General features: G+C 30.1%; 1 protein-coding gene across 1 annotated transcript; it reads left to right on the top strand.

The window, feature by feature from the left end:
* The first annotated feature begins 1332 nt into the window (after positions 1 to 1332).
* On the top strand, positions 1333 to 2202 carry LOC107915322 (vacuolar iron transporter homolog 2). Its single transcript, XM_016844489.2, has one exon. It carries the CDS (start codon positions 1333 to 1335, stop codon positions 2200 to 2202), a length of 870 nt encoding a protein of 289 aa, XP_016699978.2.
* The last annotated feature ends 19377 nt before the right edge of the window (positions 2203 to 21579 follow it).

Consider the following 21579-nt stretch of genomic DNA (forward strand, 5'->3'; position numbering starts at 1 on the left):
TTTTAACACATTTGTAATTAAGCACCAAGAAAAAAATAAAAAGTATTATGTTATTGGAGGGGTGAAAAAGTAATTAAGCACCAAAATTATTTTTGGGAAAGGAAAAACACTTCTGAAAAGTTAAAAATTTCAACAAAAAGCAACTTGTTTAGCATAATTTTTCTTCTAAAAGTGCTTTTGGAGCCAAAAATATTTTTTTAAAGCACTACTAAACAGGCCCTAAAGCTGCTAAGAAACAACCTATTTTAAATTGTTGAGTCTATTTTTAGACAATCTTTTACAAGTATTGCAATATTTTTGGTCAAAAAACCTTTCCAAACTCTCTCAATTTTAAAATTGAGTAAATTGGTTTGTCTCAAAAAAATAAAAACAATTTAATCCTTCTAAATTTCGAAAGTGAGCAATTAAGGACAATTGTACATGATTTTGATTGGTATAATAATAAATTTAACTTTCAAAGTTTACACATTCTATCAAATTGGTAATGATTTAACAAATTTAACTTGAAACATTTATGTAAATGTGTAAATGTTGAGGATAATTTAATTTAATTTTTTAAAATCTAGATCACTTTGACAAAACATGTAAACATTGAGAGCTAAATTTGTTGTGTACAATTTGACTAAAGACATTAATGTCCTGATTAAAGATGAGTTTGGATGGGCGGTGCGTTTACCTGCGGTTAGTGTAAAAACAGTAGTGGAAGTGAGATTAGATACTGTAGCGATATTGTAGCGTGAGACAAAAAGTAAACTAAACGCACCGCACCGCACCGCACCGCACCCAATCGCCCATCCAAACCCACCCTAATTGTGCTTAATTATTCCATTTCGAAATTGAGAGAGTGGAAAAATATTTTCACCAATATTAAAAAAAACAATCTAATAAATAAAAACCATTTTAAAATTAATTATTTTTAAAATTCTCCAAACCTGTAACCCTTTAGGAGAGTTAAAATGCTCCTGAGATGGCAATTAATTAAGTCCAGTTTAGACAAGCCAAGCATCTCAAGGTAGATAGGAACGAGAAGGAAACAAACAATTACTAGTTAAGTTTGAAGGACGGGTTGGACAAGACAATCCATAGACCCCAACGTCCCACTTCACTTCTTCCCTGTTTGTAATCTTCCACGGCACCTCCTATGGATATCTATATCCTATGAAACCCCTATTTTGTAGGAACGTAATTCGCATCTCTCAGTTTCTAATATATTCTACTTATATTATACATATCCACGTGCTCTGAGTGTGTCTTAACTTTGCGATCCACACTCCACTCCATCCAGATTCCTGTACGCTATTCACTGCTATTTATCCCCGAATAACTCTTCCCATGGCTTCCCCACACACAACTGAACCATGTCCTGAGCAAACTATTTCTGTAGCCAATGAAACCTATCAAGGGACGGAACTTGTGCAACGAGGTCAATGGATTCGAGCAGCCATTCTAGGAGCTAACGATGGGTTGCTTTCGACCACATCCCTAATGCTTGGTATAGGTGCAGCAAATGATGATAAATGGTCCATGATCCTCTCTGGACTAGCTGGAGCCATTGCAGGTGCCTGTAGCATGGCTGTTGGCGAGTTTGTTTCCGTTTCAACCCAAAGAGATATTGAGCAGGCTTCAAAAACTGACACAGGCATGCGAAATGATGGGGTCAATAAACTAGATATGACTTGCTGTGCTACTACGGCTAAAGCAAGCAGGTTAAGAGAGACAAACTTAGATGTTCCATGCACCCGTGATCCGATAGAAAAAATGTTCTCTCCTGTTATAATTCTAGAGCCAAATTTGCCCCAGGGTCTGTCTCCCCGTAGATCTCCTATAATAAAAGTGATGACCGATGATTTAAAAACTAAAGCACCAGTAACATTGGTGCAAGATGATGATCATGACAAGGAAAACACACTGCCCAACCCGTGTAAGGCGGCTTCAGCTTCGGCTTTGTCATTTCTATGCGGGGCAGTTGTTCCACTGGCATCTGCTGCTTTTATTGAACAACATGTTATCCGGATTGTGGTGATTGCGGTGGTTTCATCTATAACTCTTGCGGTCTTCGGTTGCTTTGGAGCTTGTCTTGGGGGTTCCCCAGTTAGGATATCAGCAGCCAGAGTTCTTTTTGGAGGGTGGGTTGCCATGGCCATTACTTACGGTTTACTTAAGCCCTTCGATAGATACTACCATGGCAGCGACGCTGACTAGGGTTATATATATTAGCTAGTTAATAAGTAATACTGTATATGTCAATAAGTAATACAAGATGATAGGGGAATGTGATTATCATTTAATAATGTAATATAGAAAATTATATAATTTAAGGTTTTTTAAATAAAAATTAAAGTACTGCAAAGCAAATGTATATTTGTAAAAGGAATCTGATTTAAGGTAGAATACATTGTTTCTATCAAATTATAAAATTTAATGAGAGACAATGCACTAATTCTTTATCATTTTAATCCTAAAGAGCTTAAATCCATGGTTTCTGAACGATTCATTCTCTTCAAAATGCTTTATGCTTTTTCGAATAGAATAAACACAATTAGAAAATAGCACGCTTGCTTCCGAGGTGGACCTCTATCGGGTACAATCCTATTTTCCTTGGTATTTTAAGCTGGAATTTCCTAAATTTAGTGGTGAAGATTTTAAGGTGGTTGGTGAAGTTTGAACTCACCAAAAATGTTGCAGATGACTCTAAGGTTAAGAGTCCAAAAGCGAAGCCTCCAAGGTCACGTTCTATGACACTACTTTTTATGTTATATAAATGAATTTAAGATTAATTTATGTCGGGTATGGTTTATTGTGTTTTTAGAATTAGGGTTGAGTAAAGAAATCGGAAAAATCGACAAATTGATTCAAATTGATATATTCGATTAGGATTTTATATTGTTGGGTTCAATTTTGGATTGATGTTACCATCAAAACCGCATAATTCAGTTCGTGTTTGATTTTTTTCATATGAAACTCCTTTTATCCAATTAAACTAAATAAAAAAATCTATGTTTAAAAAAGTAGTCCTAGTAGAATAATAAATTGAAGATTTCAATGTCTATATGAACTAATTAATTTAACCCTACTACTACTACTACTATTATTATTATTATTATTATTATTATTATTATTATTAAAAACTAGATATCATCATGCGAAAATTTATAAAAGTGTAGTTTTAATAACTGGATCATTTCTTAAATATAATAATTTTAATTATAAACATAATTTTAATTTTAAGAAAATCGTTTATTAAATTTTATAATATTTTATTTATAAAAGAAATAATTTTTCACAATTATGTATATTTGATAGTTATGAATTTAATAAATTATATGGTATATTGTGGTCACTAAATTATAACACAAAAAAATATTAGTGTAACAATATGTTTTTCAACGGTGTCGAAAACGGTGATTTCAAGGTCACAAATTCAACAAGTGAGTCTGTAAATATTATTATTTAATATTTACGAGTCAATTATAGAATTACGTTGAAATTTGATGTTATGATTTTTGTTAATTGAACGAATAAATAGGTCAAGTGGTATGTCCCTAGAGTCAAGTGGTTTTAGAAAATAAGGTATCGAGACCTCGTTTCTATAAACCGAGCCCTAAATATTTTATTAAATATTTTTGGAGTGTTATTAGGGTCATATTAAAATTTTGGTTAAGAAATTTTAACGTTTAAATAGTTAATTAAGAGAAAATGATTAAATCATAATAGTTGAAAAAGTCAATCACTATTAGTTTAAAGGTATTAATTTATTAAAGAAACATGATTGGATGGCCTTGTTAGATAATTAAACTCATTTTAATGTTGTTGGAGGGTTAGTGGATGAACTAGTTAAAAATAATAATAAAATAGGTATTTAATAATAATATTATAAATAAAATATGTTAAAATAAGTAAAACAAAAGTCATCTTCATTTTTTTTTGTTCTTCCACCATGAAGCTTAAAGGATTCGGCAAACCTTCCAAGGGGTATATTTTTTAGTCCGTTTTTAATATTTTTTATATTTTTGAGATCGTTGGAGCTTAATTTAGTTAACTTAGGGATTAAATTGTAAAATTGTGAAATGTTTAGAATTTTACCATCGATGAATTTGTGATGTTCTTGAATTTTTATGATAGATTATTAAGTTTGATGGTTAAATAGGATTGCTTTGTAAAGTGATTTTAGTTAATTTTAAAGTTTAAGGACTAAATTGTTAAAATAGTAAAGCTGCATAAAATTCTTGTGAAAAAGGTGATAAATATGGGTTGTATAGGAATAATGGGAAATTCAGTTAGCTTGAATTGGGATTAAATGTGGTTAATTTGCAAGTTTCGGATTTAGGGACTAAATTGTATAAAAGGTAAAATACTGGGATAATTGTGTAAAATGATGATGGAAGGACTTAATTATGTTAACCTACTTATCTAAGTGCTGGAATGGTTTAGTTGAGGTAAGTTCATATTTTAATTAAATTAATTTATTTGATTTCTAGAAGTAAATTGATATCTTTATATAAGTATTTATGTATTGATGATTAAGATTGTTTTGATTTGAGAAAAGAAAAGGACTGTGATTGAAATACATCATGATATTATACTTGAAAAGGAAAAGACCACAGCTAAAAGACACCATGGCATTACATTTGGTATTTCCGAATCTATGAAAGGTTGAAAAGAAAGTTATCCGAAAAAGATAACAAATGAAAATGTTGAAAAGGATGTTATTCGAAAAGGATAACAAATGAAAAGGTTGAAAATATATCAATGAAAAGATCGAAAAGGATATCAATGAAAAGGTTGAAAAGAATAGCAATGAAAAGGTTGGTATCTCATCTTTCAACCATTCGTTATTCAGGTATCATGTTTCAAGTGAGATATGTATTATAAGTATAAATATGAGATGAATGTTTTGATTAGTATAGTTTGATAATGAATATTAATGCCTTGGTGTAATTATATGTTTCATATGTCTATAAATATGTTATCTAGTTATGTTTATGGTGTGTTTAGAGAATTAAATGGTTATATGAGTATTATCTCGAGTATCCAATGATATTTTATTTGGTCCAACGGGTAATAAAGACTTAAAAGAGTAAGCTTAATTATATGAATTGTTATGTGATCATGAAAGTTGAAATGGAAGATGTTGACATAATGCTTTGATTTGGATATTTTATGCAAATTGGTATAATGATGAATGAAAGATATATTTGATATGTTACTATTATCTGTTTTATGACATGATGAGATTATGTCTTTGTTATTGAGCTCACTAGCTTGTGGGACTTGTGATGTGTACAAGATTTCATAAATTCATGAGAATGATAATGAGATTATACATCAAATTCATAGAAATTGAGTTTAAAAGGTAAGTTTACGTTTAAGATTATACGAGCTTACTAAGCGCTAGTTTCATATGTTATTGTTTTCTTTGTCTTGCAAATCATCGGAAAGCTTGATCGATTGGAATTTTTGTTGGAGTACATTCACACTATTCGTCCATCATTTTGGTAGACTTTGGTTATTATGTTGATGGTTATAAATGGTTTGTAATAGATGTTTTATGTTATTTGGCCGATATGATGTGATTTGAGAGTTCTTGTTCATATGTTTTGCTTTTGGCTTGTTAAGGTATATGTAAATATGTGACTTAGTCATTTGTGAGTGTCTTTTCAAGTAGATGACTTATGGTAGAACTAGGATGTGAAAGAAATGGTCAAATTGAGATGTATGTTTAAGGTTAGTATTTTAGCATTGAGTTTGAATTGTTTTGGATGTTTATTGTGGTACCAATGAGGGTACATGGATGGGCATTTATATTAAATGATATGTGTATGTTTTGGCATGTATAGAGTTTAAATGTAATTTGGTTACTATGATGTTTTAAGTTTGTGATAAGCTTATTATGGTCAAGTGCTTATTTGGTGTTGTGTCGTAAACGATGAAGTAAATAGGTGAAGATACACTTGTGCATGTTCTATATTATATTAGGCAAGTCATGGTTTTTGGTATGTTTGATATAAGTTTATTGAATGAACTTGTAATGTTAAATTAGATTATGTTTGATTTGTGATTGTGGTGTCTTTTGATAACATATTGCTTAGACATAGAATGGATGAATATTTGGCATGTTTTTGGTGTTTTGAATGTGCTTTTAATCATGTGAAATAGGCTAGGTATGGTGTGTCTTAGTGTGCAAGAATTCAGACTTGATTTGGCTTGTTTTAAGGGCAACTTATACAACACATAGCCTGGGACACGGGCTGTCACACGGTCATGTGCCACACACGGTCACCCCACACGACCGTGTGTTTCAAGTCAATATGGAACACGGTCAATGACACGGCCATGTGACCTAACATCAAATGCACACACGGGTTGGCACACGGTCGTGTAACCCTATTTCGAATACCACACGGGCTGGGACACGATCGTGTGTCCATACTTCGAATGTCCACAGGGTCTGGGCTATGTCACATGGTCGTGTGACCCCTGTTTTTAAATTTTTTTCAATTTTCCCAAAAATCTATATTTTGTTTCAAAATGATCCCTAAATGTCCTGAATCTATTTTTATGGCCCGATTTAACGCTCATAAGTGCAACTATTCAATAAATGAAATGTGTATTTGAATGTTAGTATTTAATTTGAATATTTGTTTATTTAATTTGAATATTTGTTTATGTTTGAAGTTAAATTTTTCGAATTTTATTGTAGTACTCCAAAACTCTAATCCGGCGACAGAGACGAGTTAGGGGTGTTACAATTAGGTATGCGGATGATTACATGTTAGCTTTCCTTTTAATAACTTTGAATGATTTATCAATTTAATAGCTTAAATTAAAATGATTTGTTAAATGGTCTTATTGATGATTATGATATTAACTTAATTATTTAATTCACTTTATAAATGTATAAATGAATCTAAAACAGTACTATGATTGTTGTGAAAAAAAATTAAAAAAAAATTGCAATATTATATTTTTTTCCCAAAACAAGGTGATATTGTTTTTTTTTACAAAGCTCAACTTTGGTAAAAACCACTAAATTGAACCACAATTATCGATTTTGGATATTTCGGTTTTTATTCAATATGATTTTGGTTTTGATTTCGGTTTCGGTTTCAATGTTGGAAAATATGGACATAAGAGTAATTATATGTTATTATTTACTATCATAAAAGGTTAGCTCAAATTAAAAATGATCTAATTTTGTTAAGGTTTATTGGGCCTTAGTTATTAAATAAAGTATGTGATACTCTAGTAACTAAATTCTAATTAATGATGGGCTGATTAGAAATTAGGATTAATGTGCAAAAGTTATATATAAAGTTTATGATCTCCAAATTATACATAACATAAATTTTCTAATATCTCATCTTTAGAAAAGAGAGAGTCATATTGTGTAGATTACTTGTGTGCTAATTTGGAAGATCAAAACTATAAGATCGAATATTCCAAGAAATCAATGGATTCATGTACGCTTTTACATTTAGTTTTGTTCTTGATGATTTTACATGGCAGATTCTGGTTTGTTAAGTCTTTTTTTACACCAGATCTTGTTTTATGGTTTTAACAAGTGGCATCCGAACCTCTTCATGTTAAATAATTGAGAACGAATTGATTCTCTATTATTTTGGGTTGATTCGTCTTACAAAATTTATGAATTTGATATTTTAATTATTTATAAAATTTCTTAAATTTTGATTCTATATGTCAAAAGTTTTAGAGTTTTCAATTTTAATTTCTTAATTTTGGTAATTTTCAATTATCATACTTTATTGATTTTAATGTAAATAAACCCATTGTTGTTTAAAGTGGGTTACGACTAATTTTTGCTTTGAAATAAAATAGTGGCTCAATATTTTGGTTGAATGCTTTTGGTATATCTTCATATGAGAAGACAGACTTGTTTAGCTTTGGTAATATGTTTTGTGCGATTAAGAAAGAAAAAGGTGGCAAGTTTTGGCCACGGGTGTATATATAGTCAATATCGATGATGGGTATGGCTTTCATGTCCTTTTTTATTGATTGTGCTCATGGTTTTGAATTTGGTTACTTTACAATTTGCTTTAATCGACTCTACTCTGGTTGCCTTAAACTGGATAGTTTATCAATGACAAGTTGAGTATATTAAAGATTCAATTGTAGAAATTAGTGTCAACTGTTATTACATGTTTGTGACACAGTACTGTTCTTCAAGGTTTAATTGGAAAGTGAGTATTTATTCATATTTTGGGAATCTAAGTTTTGGCTGAAATTTTTCTTTGGTTTCTTTGTTCCATTGATTTTTTATTATCATTTCTGAATCTGATTCCCCCTTAGAGCATGCTGTTATTCGCATATTTCATGTTCTTTTTTTTCTTTTTGAGAATTTTGATGTTAAATGTTTTAGTGTAAATTTAAACCAAATGTATTTTTTAAGCATCAATCATGACATCATAATGATGGAATTGTCTAGTTGGTAAAAGGAATTGTTTTCATTCTATGACTAATTCATCATCATTAATTTTTAATTAAATTAGTCAAAAATTAAGGTTTTCGATTCTGATGGTTGCATTAAAACAATCTTATTTTGGATTATTTCAAAAACTATAGAACATTAAAGAAAATTAGTTTTGACCTTTAACTGTTATGAAAATTTTAAAATTTGAATAGTGGTATATATATATATTTTTTAAAATAACTTAATTGAAAATATTAAGTTGCCAAAGTGACATTTGTTATTGAAATTATTTTGTTTTAAATTTTAAAAGGTTGTGCGCATGTAAATTAAGCCATGTTAATATTGATTGGCCCAAAGGAAAGTTAGTATTTAACTAAATTACATATACAACTGTGGTAATAAATATGTGACGATTATTTGGTTTTACATACGAGTAATAAATCGACCCAAAGGAAGATTTATTATTCGACATGTTCTTATTATTAGTGTTTAATTACTACACCAAAATATCACTTAAAAGTTAATATTTTGTCCAAAGATGAAATATTGATGGAGTGTTTGATATATTGATATGGGGTTTTCCTTTTCAAATTATTTTGGTTTAAATTTAATGTAACACTCCAAACTCGGCCTAGAAATTATGGCCAGATCTTGAGATATTACTCTTCTCATTTGAAAACCTTAACAAAAACTAGCATTGAAAGATCGTGTAATCTGAAAATATTATTTTTGGCAATACTCTTTTATGTTTTTCTTTCGAAAGTCATGCGCAGAACTTATCTATTTTACGGAAAAACTCTTAGTTGAATACATAGTTTTGCAGCGGAAAATTCCGGAGTTATAACTTGAAAACCGTGATTTCGATAAGTGAACATATAATTTTGTCGTTTAAGCATATTCTGAAACTTTCGTTAAACTCATTTCAAATTTGCAACGGAAAAACCTTAGCTCATTTGATTTTGGAAAACTAAGCATTTATTGTTAATTAACAGAAATCATGCGAAAAATCTTTCATTGAATAACAAACCACCGCAGCCCGAAACCAAAACTAAATCCGAATATTAGTCCAAATTAAAACCAAAAGTCCAAAAAATTAAAGGCATAATTGCATAAAATACCCTCAACATTTATAGGTTTTTGGGTTTGAGCCCTTAACCTTTTTTTATTGACACCTTTAATATTATGATTTTTTTAAAAATTAGCCCCATTCGTACACGTGAGTTGACCGTCAATTAAAACAGCAGGTCAACAATGCAGCTTATGTGGCATGCCACATCAGCACAATGTCATAGATGACGTCATTTATTAAACACTTTTTTTTCATTTTCTTTTCATTTTCTTTCTTCTTCTCTCTTTCTCTCTTCCCCTCTATTCTGAAACCAGAGACTTCATTCACTCGAATTTTTTTTTCTTTTTGCTTATAACTCTTAATAATTATCTTCAAACTTTGGAATATAGAAATGGAAGGAGTGGGCTCCACTAGGCTGGGCCGAGCTTCCGTTATGTATAGTGGTTCAACAGAGATGTTCAATGAGGAAGTGGAAGAAGAAGTAGGTTCACAGGTCGCCTTCATCCACTGCTAAACTCTCTCAATCCAATGGGAACGATTCCGCCGCCTCCAGCATCCTACTTTGTAGGTGGACCCCACTCTCTTTGCTGATTTCGGGTCCTCCACCGTCGATGGTTTCAGCTAGAGTTTTGCTTACTGTTAGTTAAAATTTTATGTTTTTGATTCAATTTGGAACTACACCATTAACTTTTCTTTAGTAAATGATAACCTGTTTACCCCTTTTTTCATGGAATCTAACATAAGACTTTGAATTTCTCAATATATTTTATTGTTAAAAATGGTGTTTTTTCCCTCTGTAGTTATTGCACTAATTTGTTTATTCTTCTTGAATATTTGTACTTATTTTATTCTTACACAAACAGTGTTTTGGCTTCTGTTCTTAAAAAAAAACAACAATAATCATAAAAATGGTTGTTGATAATCATTTTTGTAGGTTGTTGTGTTAGAGGAAGAGGATCAATTAAAATCGAAGTCTGGTTTCTTTAATCTTTTTCTTTCTTTCTCTGTTTTTTTCTCGAGAAACAAACAGAATTGTGGAAGGTTTAAAAGTTGAATTTGGAGGTTAAAGTTGGTAGATCTAACTAAATTAGTATAAAATAAGATGTGGGATTTGCTGGGTTTTTGTTAAAATACTAGAAAGTTAGCTTCTTTTTGTTGTATGGATTCGTTTTATTCTGTTTGGTTGGTAGAAAACTGAAGAAAATGGTGGTGTGCATATAAATATATATATGCATCTATATTACTTTTAATGGATTTCGTTAGTTTGCATGCCTTTTTGGATGTTTGTTATATGCCATTTCATTAACAAAGATGTGTTAATTAGAAAAACAACTAATAACTTACAGAGGCGTTGAGAAAATCTGCAAAGAGAGAAAAAACTAAAGATGTGTTTGGAAATAGAGGAAATCTAGGAAAGCATTGAGAGAAAAAAATGTTTTATTGTAACAGTAGTTAGAGAAAAACTTGTTTTGATGATGTCATCTACGACATCGTGCTTCACATTAGGCTATTTCATTAACCTGCCGTTTGACTGTCCATTAGGCTATTTCATTAACCTGCCGTTTGACTGACGGTCAACTCACGTTTACTGTTAAAATTGGGTTGGTTTCTGAAAAAATTGTAACATTAAGGGTGTCAATAAAAAAGGTTAAGGGCTGAAACCTAAAAACTCATAAACGTTAAGGGTATTTTATGCAATTATGACATTAAATTATTAACAAATCAAACCATTTTACACGAGAAAGCCAATCTGAGCTCCCATGCGCCGCCGAAACCTAAATTTGTTGATTACCTGAGAGGATAAAAGAAAAAAACAAAGGGTGAGCTAACAGGTTGAGTGTGTAACTCAACCCATAAAAATAGAATAGATAGTAACAAATACAGATACAAATTCAGACACAGATGCATATACAAATACAAATTCAGACACAGATGCAAAAATAGAAATAAATTCAGACACAAATGCAGATACAGAATTAGACACAGATGCAAAAACAAAAATAGAAATAGATACTATGTCCATCCCTACACACCAATTACGGTAATAAATATTCATCCAACCCCACACACCTATAAGTGAGCATATGTCACTTTCAAAATAGTGCAGTCAAACTACCTGATATAATACGGTAATCTGCCAAAATTAGATAACTATGGTCAAGCCACCAGAATTGCTGTCAAGTTGCCAGAACAGATATGCAGTTAAACTACTAATTAAGTCATCCAAGGTTTCCCGACAACAATGGCTTATCAATATGCAGCTAAATTGCCAACATTTCCTCCATCACATCATTATCCCACCCCAATGCACATGTCAAACATATTACATACTTAGATGCACGTACATGAATCATGTTTAAATAGATAACTCAAATCACAGATCAGATGTAGAAATTATAACACAGACATGCTCTCGAACATTACATATACAATATCATAATTTCAGATTTCTTATATTAAAGTCATACGTGCTATACACATTAGAATCTACTATCATGCTTTTAGAAATCATATTAACAGAGGCAGAATGTTAGGTTTCATAACTATAAATCCTATATAACATATTTCGGAGCCAACGAAGTAGCTAAACTTGAATCGCACTTTAAATAGGACCCAAACAAACTGTTACAAAAAATGGGCCCACACAGCTTAATTGGCCCAGCCCGTATGGTCCATACAGCCTAACACACACTCGTGTGGCCCACACAGCCCAAATAACCCAACTCATGTGACCCACACGACCATGTGACGTCAACAATAGGCTTTTCGGCATCGTCGTTCACTATTTTTTAAGGTTTTCATTACACACCTGGTCATTTTTCGATGTCGATTTAATAACAATACTTCCAACTCCTATGACTACATAAAAAAGATGGATTAATGCCAAAACATCGAGTAATCTAATACAAATACAACGGACTTGAAACATTATTCGGCTACAAACGCTTGAATAACCAACCTTTACCTATGGGGAAAACGTTTACTAATACACTCAGTTAGCCGGAAAAAATTTATGTGGCTCACAATCCTCCCCTACTAAGATCCCACAAAAGAGAACATCAAAACGCAATCAAACCAACAAATAATTTCTTGAACAAAACTTAGTCACAAACATCCATCTCATGATTAACAATAATGGAAACAAACACCATACTTATGCGACGCTTACCACAATTCCAGAACTCCAAATTGCTTTTCAAAGAATAAAATCAGAGACTAGAAATGGAAAAAAAACAAAAGAACGAATGAAGGTTGGAATCACATGAAAACTGTTGAAAAAGAAATAATCTGGTTGCAAGGAAAAATGGAAAACTAAAAAAAAACTAAGAAAATAGGAAGAAAAGGAAACAGTGGACGGCAAGAATAAGAAAAAGGATGGAAGAGTGGGGATGAGAGGTGGACGATTGTGGAGGAGAGAAATTAGGAGATAATCTCTTCTTTTTTTAAAAAAAAAACTACCCACTAACTCCTATTAATTATCCACATCAGATTTTTCCTCAAATTTTAAAAGCAAAAATAATCTCCACTTTGCACACACAAAATTCAAACACAAGATCTCTAGGTAAGCTAAAGCCTTACCACTAAACCAATAAGCTTATTCTTGTTATTAGTTGAGTGAAAATAATATATAAGCTTGGTCTTCAAAGTCAAAGGTTGGAACAAAAATTAATAAAAATTCAAGAGAAATGATTTGAATACAAGACCTCTCACACATAAACACAACACTTAACCACTTAACCAAACAATTCACTTGACATGATTTTCACAACCTTAATTCAAGAACAGGACGTGACCATTATTGGTTTCACTAACCCGGTTGTTGGGATGTGACATTTGAAGTTTTATGTGAGGTTGTTTTGAACATTACTGTATGTTGTTTTGGGATAAATAATAAATATATACTATTATCTTTTAATTTGATTGAAAGATGAAATTAAGAGAAATATTTTGAAACAAATAAATTCAGATTTTGGTTTTGGGTTTTTGTAACACCCCTAACCCGTATCTGTCGCCGGATTAGGGTCACGAGGTATTATCGACCTAAACACAACTCAGAACAATCATTCATTTCAATTTATGAACAAATTATATTAACTCAAGCACGATTTTTTTTATAATAATTTTCAATCAAATTCAAATAGCAATCATCCACTCATTCATATAAGTCGAACTATTATATATATAAGCACATAACTAATTAAAATCAAACATGCATTATTAATCATATTACATATACAAACCCTGTTTCAAAATTCAACCATATCAATATTATGGATATAATCAAATTTTCGAATCAAATAACTTGCATCAAAACCATACTACATATGCTTTATAGATACATAATTCGAACCTTATGACCATCATATTTCATAGCGTGCGAATGACTAAATCATAAACCAACATTTTTCATCTCATGAACCAAACAAGCATTAATACTTCCTATAGTACAAGTTCATTTCTTTAACTAAATGCTAAACATACCATTTTGCGCATCTATACCCATCCGCATATTTAATCCATACCAATCATATCACATGGCATAATATTCATTAACATAAAAGATATTAGCTAACATTATCACATGACAAAATATACCTCTTTTCACATTACAAAAATCATGCGCATATTACCATAACCGATTGAACCATTTTTAAACATATCTACCAAATTAAAGCATACCAAAATTCATTAGTTTTGCATCATGTCAAAATTACACATACATAACAAATTTTCATTTCTATTCGGCTAGCAAAATTAACCTCAAAATTTATACTAATATTACCATTCATTATTAATCTAATTATACCATTTCATAGCCTAATGCAAACATCAAAATGTCACTTTAAAATTACACATGAGATTAACGACATTTACCTGAAACATATTCATTATTTTCCATTTAGAAACCGAACCTAAATAACTAACCACTCAAGCATAAATTATAAGCATACTTTGCCTTCACAAATCATACCTAATCAACCAATATACAAACCATCAATTATACCTAACTTAGTTTATAAGAACTTATGCATTATGTACCATGAAACATATTTCCATAATAAGCTTAAAACATGACCGAATTCTCACAAACATTAACATCATGATCAAGCCATTTTCGCATGGCTATTTATACACAAAATTTCAAAACCCAACATATATCAAAACTAGCCTATACATGCCATATGTCTTAATTAAAAACTTCAAAAGTACTGAATAATAGTCGATAGTGTGACAATGATCCTTAACGATCCCCGAGCTCGAAGCTAGCTTTCAAAAATCTATAAAATGTCGACTAAACACACAAAGTAAGCTTGAATAGCTTAGTAAGTCATAAGAAAGTAAAACATCACGAATACATCCATAATCCAATTCGAAATAACCAAATCTAATTAGTTCAACACACATGTACAATCACATTTCTCATGTAATTCTTATGATCACATCATATATCAACTCTTACTTTTTTCATAATCATTTAACTTTGTACGTACCTGAACCATTTAGCTCGTTTTTACATTCGATCTTAACTCGATATTGCTTGTTGAACCCTTTGGAATTAAACAGGATACTCGGATAACTCGAAAAGCTCATTCAATGCCAACGTCCCAGACATGGTATTACATGAAATCAAATATCGATGCCACTGTCCCCGACAGGGTCTTACACGAACTCCTATACGATGCCGATGTCCCAGACATGGTCTGACACGTAATCACATATCAAAATCCTATGTCATGACATAAGTATCCTAACTATTCCTAAGGTTCGTACAGGGCTTTCGGATGTCGTAATTCGATCGATTCAAACTCATAAGTAATACTCCCATGCTTAATTCAATTCGGCATATACACGTACATTTGTAATAATTCAATTCGGCACTTATAAAATATATACATTCAAATTTAACGATATATAATTACTTATGTACTTACCTCGTACTGACACGAACGAACCAGAACGACTAATCAACAACTTTCGACTTCCCCCGATCCAAATCTGATTTCTTCTTTTCTTGATCTAAATCAATTCACATTTAACTTATTTAATTACAAATTCCTTCAATTACATCAAAAAACACATAATTGGGAATTTTGCACTTTAGCCCCTAACATTTCACATTTTCATAATTTAGTCCCCATTTCAAAACAACACAAAATACTCAAAATTTCATTAAACTCTAGTTAGGCCAAATTCTCCCTATGTCTTTAGCAGCCCATTAATTTTATTTATTTCACATTTTAACCCTTAAATTTTCTAATTTCACAAATAAATCCCTAATTTGGATTTTAATCAAAAATCACTTAATTAAACATAATAATCAAACATCAAAGATTTATTTTCCATCATCAAACAACAAAAACCACAAACTATCATCAATGGCAAATTTCAACTTCATCAACAATACCAAAAATAAGAGCATGGGCTAGCTAAAACACAAAGCAACAATCTCAAAAACATAAAAATTATCAAAAATCGATCAACTAACATGCCTTAATCAAAGATTGAAATGGCCAAACCCTAGCTTGCTTATTTCTTTCTTTTTTTTTTCTTTCAAGATTCGACAATATGGATGAATGAATCATCCACTAACATGTTTTATTTATTTTATTACATATTACTTTACTTTTTACTATTTTAACCTTAAGTATTTAATTATAACTTTTATAATGGTTGTCTAAATGTGTCCACGCATAATTCTAATGGCTAAATATCAACATAAGGACCCCACATAATAAAAGCCATAGCAAAATAACACTTTAACAATTAGCTAGCCACTTTTGCATTTTACACGATTAAGCCCTTTTTCTTTTCCAAATTAAACACACAAACGGATAAATCAAATCACGAAAATTTCACACATGTCAATTCACATACTATAAGCACGAAAAATAATATTAAAATATTTTTCTGACTCAGATTTGTGGTCCTGAAACCACTGTCCGACTAAGGTCTAAACCGGGCTGTTACAGTTTTAATTAAGGATGTCTAATATTTTAAATAGATTAGTTGAAACAAAATGCCACCAAAGTGACCTCTTTTATGTAGATTGGTTTATTTAAAATATCAAGATGATTATATATTTTTGTGATTCATGCGTTTATTAATTGACCCAAAGGTAAGTTAATATTTGGCATAATTTCAACGAAATTTGTGATGATAAATGCGTGAAAATTATAAGGTATTTTATGTAAACAATAAGTTAGTCCAAAGATTGATTCATTGTTTGACATAATTTATTGTCAATTTTTGATTGCTACAACAAAAGTATCGCTTACTGTTAATATTACTATCCAAATACTTGATACTAATCTTGTTTTTGGTATCTTGAGATGGGATTAGCCATTGTTTTGAATTTATTGTTTACTTATGAATATTGATGTGAGTTTGGTTTTATTTGTTTTGTTCTATATTTAGTTAGTTCATCTTCTGCTGCCAGAATATCTGCTAATATAAATTTTACTCATGCTTAGTGGGACTAATTTCAAGGAATGGAAAAGGAACTTACTTATAGTGCTTGGTTGTATAGACATAGACCTTGTATTAAGGGAAGAACAACCTGCACTTCTCATTGCGGTAGACACCCCTAATGCTAAAAGGGATTTTGAGATGTGGGATAGTTCAAACCGCATGAGTTTACTGATCATGAAGCACAATATTCTAGAAGTCTTTAGGGGCACAAAATCTAAGGAGATTACTCAGGCCAAATGTTTTCTTGATGAAATTGAGAAACGTTTTGCCAAAAATGATAAGGTTAAGATGACATCACTTCTAACTTCTTTGATGTCTATGAAGTATAAGGGTCAATCAAGCATGAGCGAGTACATTATGGTGATGTTCCATGTTGCTTCAAGACTTAAGGCACTTAAGATTGAGCTTTCTGAGAAATTACTTGTTCTTATGGTTTTGGTATTGCTTCCTGCACAATTTAACCAATTTAAAATTAGTTACAACTGCCAAAAGGATAAATGGTCCTTAAATGAGCTCATTTCTCATTGTGTGCAAGAGGAAGAAAGGTTGAAGCATGATAAGTCTGAAAGTGATCATTTGGCCAATGCTTCTAAGGACAAGGGCAAGAAAAGAAAATATCAGAATGAAGCTGCTAAGAGTCCAACTCAAAAGAAACAACAACAGGTTACAGAGAGTTTTTTCTTTTGTAATGAGTCTAGACACGTAAAGAAAGAATGTGTGACAATTATAACGAGGATGTTGTGGAATATTTTTAATGAGATGTAATTTATTACTTAAGTAACCCAATAAGATAATTACATGTGAAAAATAATAAAATAAATAGAGCATACATGAAATTAAAAAAAACAACTTTTAATTTAAAGAAAATAAATGTAATTATCTAAAAAAAGGTTTCAAAATGAATGTATACATTTGTTTACTGAAAGGTTTCAAAAAGATAATCAATAAATTAAATCGAAAAACAAAATGTGTGCATTCATTTTGAAACTTTTTTTTAGATAATTACGTTTATTTTCTTTAAATTAAGAGTTATTTTTTTAACTTCATGAATTGTTATTTATTTTATTATTTTCCACATGTAATTATTTTATTGGGTTATCTAAGTAATAAATTACATCTCATTAAAAATATTCCACATATGAAATTCCATATCATCCTGTTAACTTTTTTATCGACATTTTCATCAAATCTGCTAAAAAAAGAAATTTGAAAAAACGATTAAAGGTTGATGGCCAAAAAAAGGCTCAAATTAGAATTAGGGTCATTTTGACAAAATATGTAAATGTTAATAGTCAAATTTGTTATTAAACCTAAATTAAATATAGGATATTGTATGCAATTAGGGTTAAAGGCTATCTATATTGTTTTGTATAATTTAACAATTTTGGTGATAGTAAAATAATTATATTTGAAAATGCTAAGAGGCATAATAATGAGAAATTTTTATTAAGAATGAGACAATACTATTATGACATAAAAAAATATGAAAGCAAAAATAAAAAGTTACGAAGATTAATAAACTAAAATAAAACATAAAACTTTTTTTTTTAAAATGCATTGAGCTTCCTTCCATTGTTGATAGCAAAATAGAAAGAAAAAAACGTTAGTAAAATATTTAAAATGCACCCACACAATGATAGATAAAAAAATAAAATGTTAATAAATAAATGTAAAATTAAATCATAATAAAAAATAAATACATAAAAAATTAAAACAAAGAAATTTGAAAAAAAAACTCATTGCAGAACCTGTTAGAGTTGTGTGATCTGAATCCCATAACTTGTTAAAGAAATAAAATACAGTGGCAAAATAAATGGATCTATGGGAGTGAAATGCCGAGGGCCAGAGGCTCCCGCGGTATGGACCATACTTCACAAATAGAATCTGTATAAAACTACACTTTTTCTATTTGGCATTAATTAGAATAAGATTTTTTAACCTTTAAATAGATTTAGTTGAAACACTTCTTGTATCATTCGTTTTCAATATTAGTAAATTTCTTCTCCTCTGTCCGTAATTTTTTTATCCGAAAGGGTTTCCACATAAAGTGTTCTTATTTTTTCCTTATTTTTGCGATCATTCTATTACCATTATGACATCTATTATAACATAAACGAAATATAAAGTTAAGAAACTAATGTTTAAGATCCTTTAGAAGGTAAATGGAGCAAAAAGAAAATATAGAAAATAAGAATGTTAAAAGGGAAAATTTGAAAAAGAAAGGAAAAGACTTCAATTATTTTATAGAATCTGATTTATTTTGGTTTCAGTTGCAGGGAGTGTATTTATATGATGAAAAAGTTATAATAAATGGAAGTCTAATTATGTAAAGATATTTTTTAATATTATGATTATATATATATATATTTGGAAAAGTTATAGTTTACTTCCCCAGTTTTCATTGATTCCTTTTCTTTTCTTTTTTTTTCCATATTTATGGTAAGTTGGCTAATTTTTAATTGTATGTTATGGGGTGAATATATAATAGAATATTTTGCTTCAGTTTTTATATGCAAATTTATTGCTTAATATCAAGTTTTACTCATTTATCGATTAGAATGGCAATCAAAGACGATTTTGGTGAATTTTAATCATAGATGCGTAATTAGATTTCATTAGCAAAATAATATTTAGGTTAATGAAAATGTCAATGTGTTGCTTGTAATTTGATTCTCAAAACATTCACTATATCTATTAATTATAACTAGGTAATTATAGAAAATATATATTTAATGAAAAATCTAACTATATATACAATTGTTTACCTGACAAAATGACAATAATCTAACACATAAGATTACTTTCTTCAAATGCTTTAGTGTGTGTTTATCTATCTATCTATTTATATATAATTTGGGAGTTAATCCCGTTCCGATAACCAAGACAACATATCTTTCTCTTTTGGACTTTAGACAACAGAGTTAATTGCTCACCATGACTCCATGGACTATGGAATATAGTTTTAGATAACCAAGTAATAAAATTTATCTTCTACATTCAAAATATTTTTTATGATACAACCTCTTATTAGCTTGAATAGGTAATCATTGAGCTAGATTTGTTTATACATATAAAACTAATGATTACTTATCAACGTAGACATTTGTATATTTTTATGAATAATTAATTTCATCATTTTCGTAATTCATTAACTATGATAAAATTACTACACCTAAAGCAGGAAAACATAACATTCATTTGCTTGTCATTGTTTTTTGCTGCCTGTTGGATATGAGATGCTTTTCATAAATTTATTAGTTGTGTTGCATTTGACAATATGCCTGAAAAGGCAGAGTGCTTGCGAAGGTAGTCCTTTGATTGACTACTTGTTGTAAGTAGACGAGGGATTATGTGAGGGGAAAGGAACCATATAGAGGCTTTTTACTTTTCCTTCCTAGACCATTCTTGAGACACAATTTTTCCTTTTTACTACCTACACTCTTCTATTAGGATTGTGCCTTAGTGTAGTAATTTTCGCATTAATTATTGCATTTATTTAATTTGATTAATTAATTTTTTTTCACTTATTATTCTTTATTCTATGTACAAATATCGATTCATTAATTATCAAAATTTTTAAACCAATGAAAAATTGCATAACAAATATTGTTTTGTAATGTAGAAGACAACTAATTATATTTATACGTAATTTGAATAGCTCTGTAACAGCCCGTTTTCAGTAAAATCGGAACAGTGGTTTCGGGACCACAAATCTGATTTCAGAAGAAAAATTATTTTTATATTATTTTATGGTCTATAGTATGATAGTACTATCGTATAAAAATTTCATAAAGAAATTTTACCAATTACATGTTTAATTTGATAAAGGACTGAATTGCACGAAGTGCAAAAGTTGAGTTCTAACAGCTAAAAGGATTAAATAGCTATGAAATTCAAAATTTGATGTCCTTATATGACAAATAAACCATTAAAAATGCTTAGTGGTTAAGGATGATGATTCATTCATGGAAAATAAAATAAAGAAAAGGATGAAATTGGAAAGTGAAATAATAAAAGATGATAAATGATAAAAAAAATATCATCATTTATATCATATTTCCCAAATTAAAAGCATGAAAACCCTAGCCATGGAAACCTAAGCTCAAGCCAACTTATTTTGCTTGATTAGGTAAGTACTCTTGCCCGTTTTTAATGATTTTTTATTTTTTCGAGATCATAATAGCTTAATCTAGTTATCTCAAGGATTAATTTGCAAAGTTATCAAGGTATTAGGGTTTTGCCATGGATGAACATAGATGAATTATGAAGTTTTATGGTAGAAAATGAAAGGTTGTTGAAAGATAAACAACTTTTGTAAAGGGAATTTTGATGAAATTATGATATAGGGACTAAATTGAAAAGATGTAAAATTCATGGAAAAATTATAAATTTTATGAAATACATGGGCTGTAAATTTTACATGTAAAAAATCGGCTAGGCTTGGAATAAGGATTAAATTGCATGAATTTTATTTTTCGAGCCTAGGGATGAAATCGTCATTAATTAAAAGTTTAGGGGGAAAATCATAATTTTTCCTAAGATGTGAATTGAATTGAAATGAACATTAATTAATTTTAAATTCATTCATATAGATTCGGATAGACCAAATTCG

The sequence above is a fragment of the Gossypium hirsutum genome, chromosome D10 (assembly GCF_007990345.1).
Source record: "Gossypium hirsutum isolate 1008001.06 chromosome D10, Gossypium_hirsutum_v2.1, whole genome shotgun sequence".
Lineage (NCBI taxonomy): Eukaryota > Viridiplantae > Streptophyta > Magnoliopsida > Malvales > Malvaceae > Gossypium > Gossypium hirsutum.

What these genes read in the sequence shown, in the direction of transcription:
- LOC107915322 (XM_016844489.2), top strand. Translation starts at nt 1,333, where the DNA reads ATGGCTTCCCCACACACAACTGAACCATGTCCTGAGCAAACTATTTCT.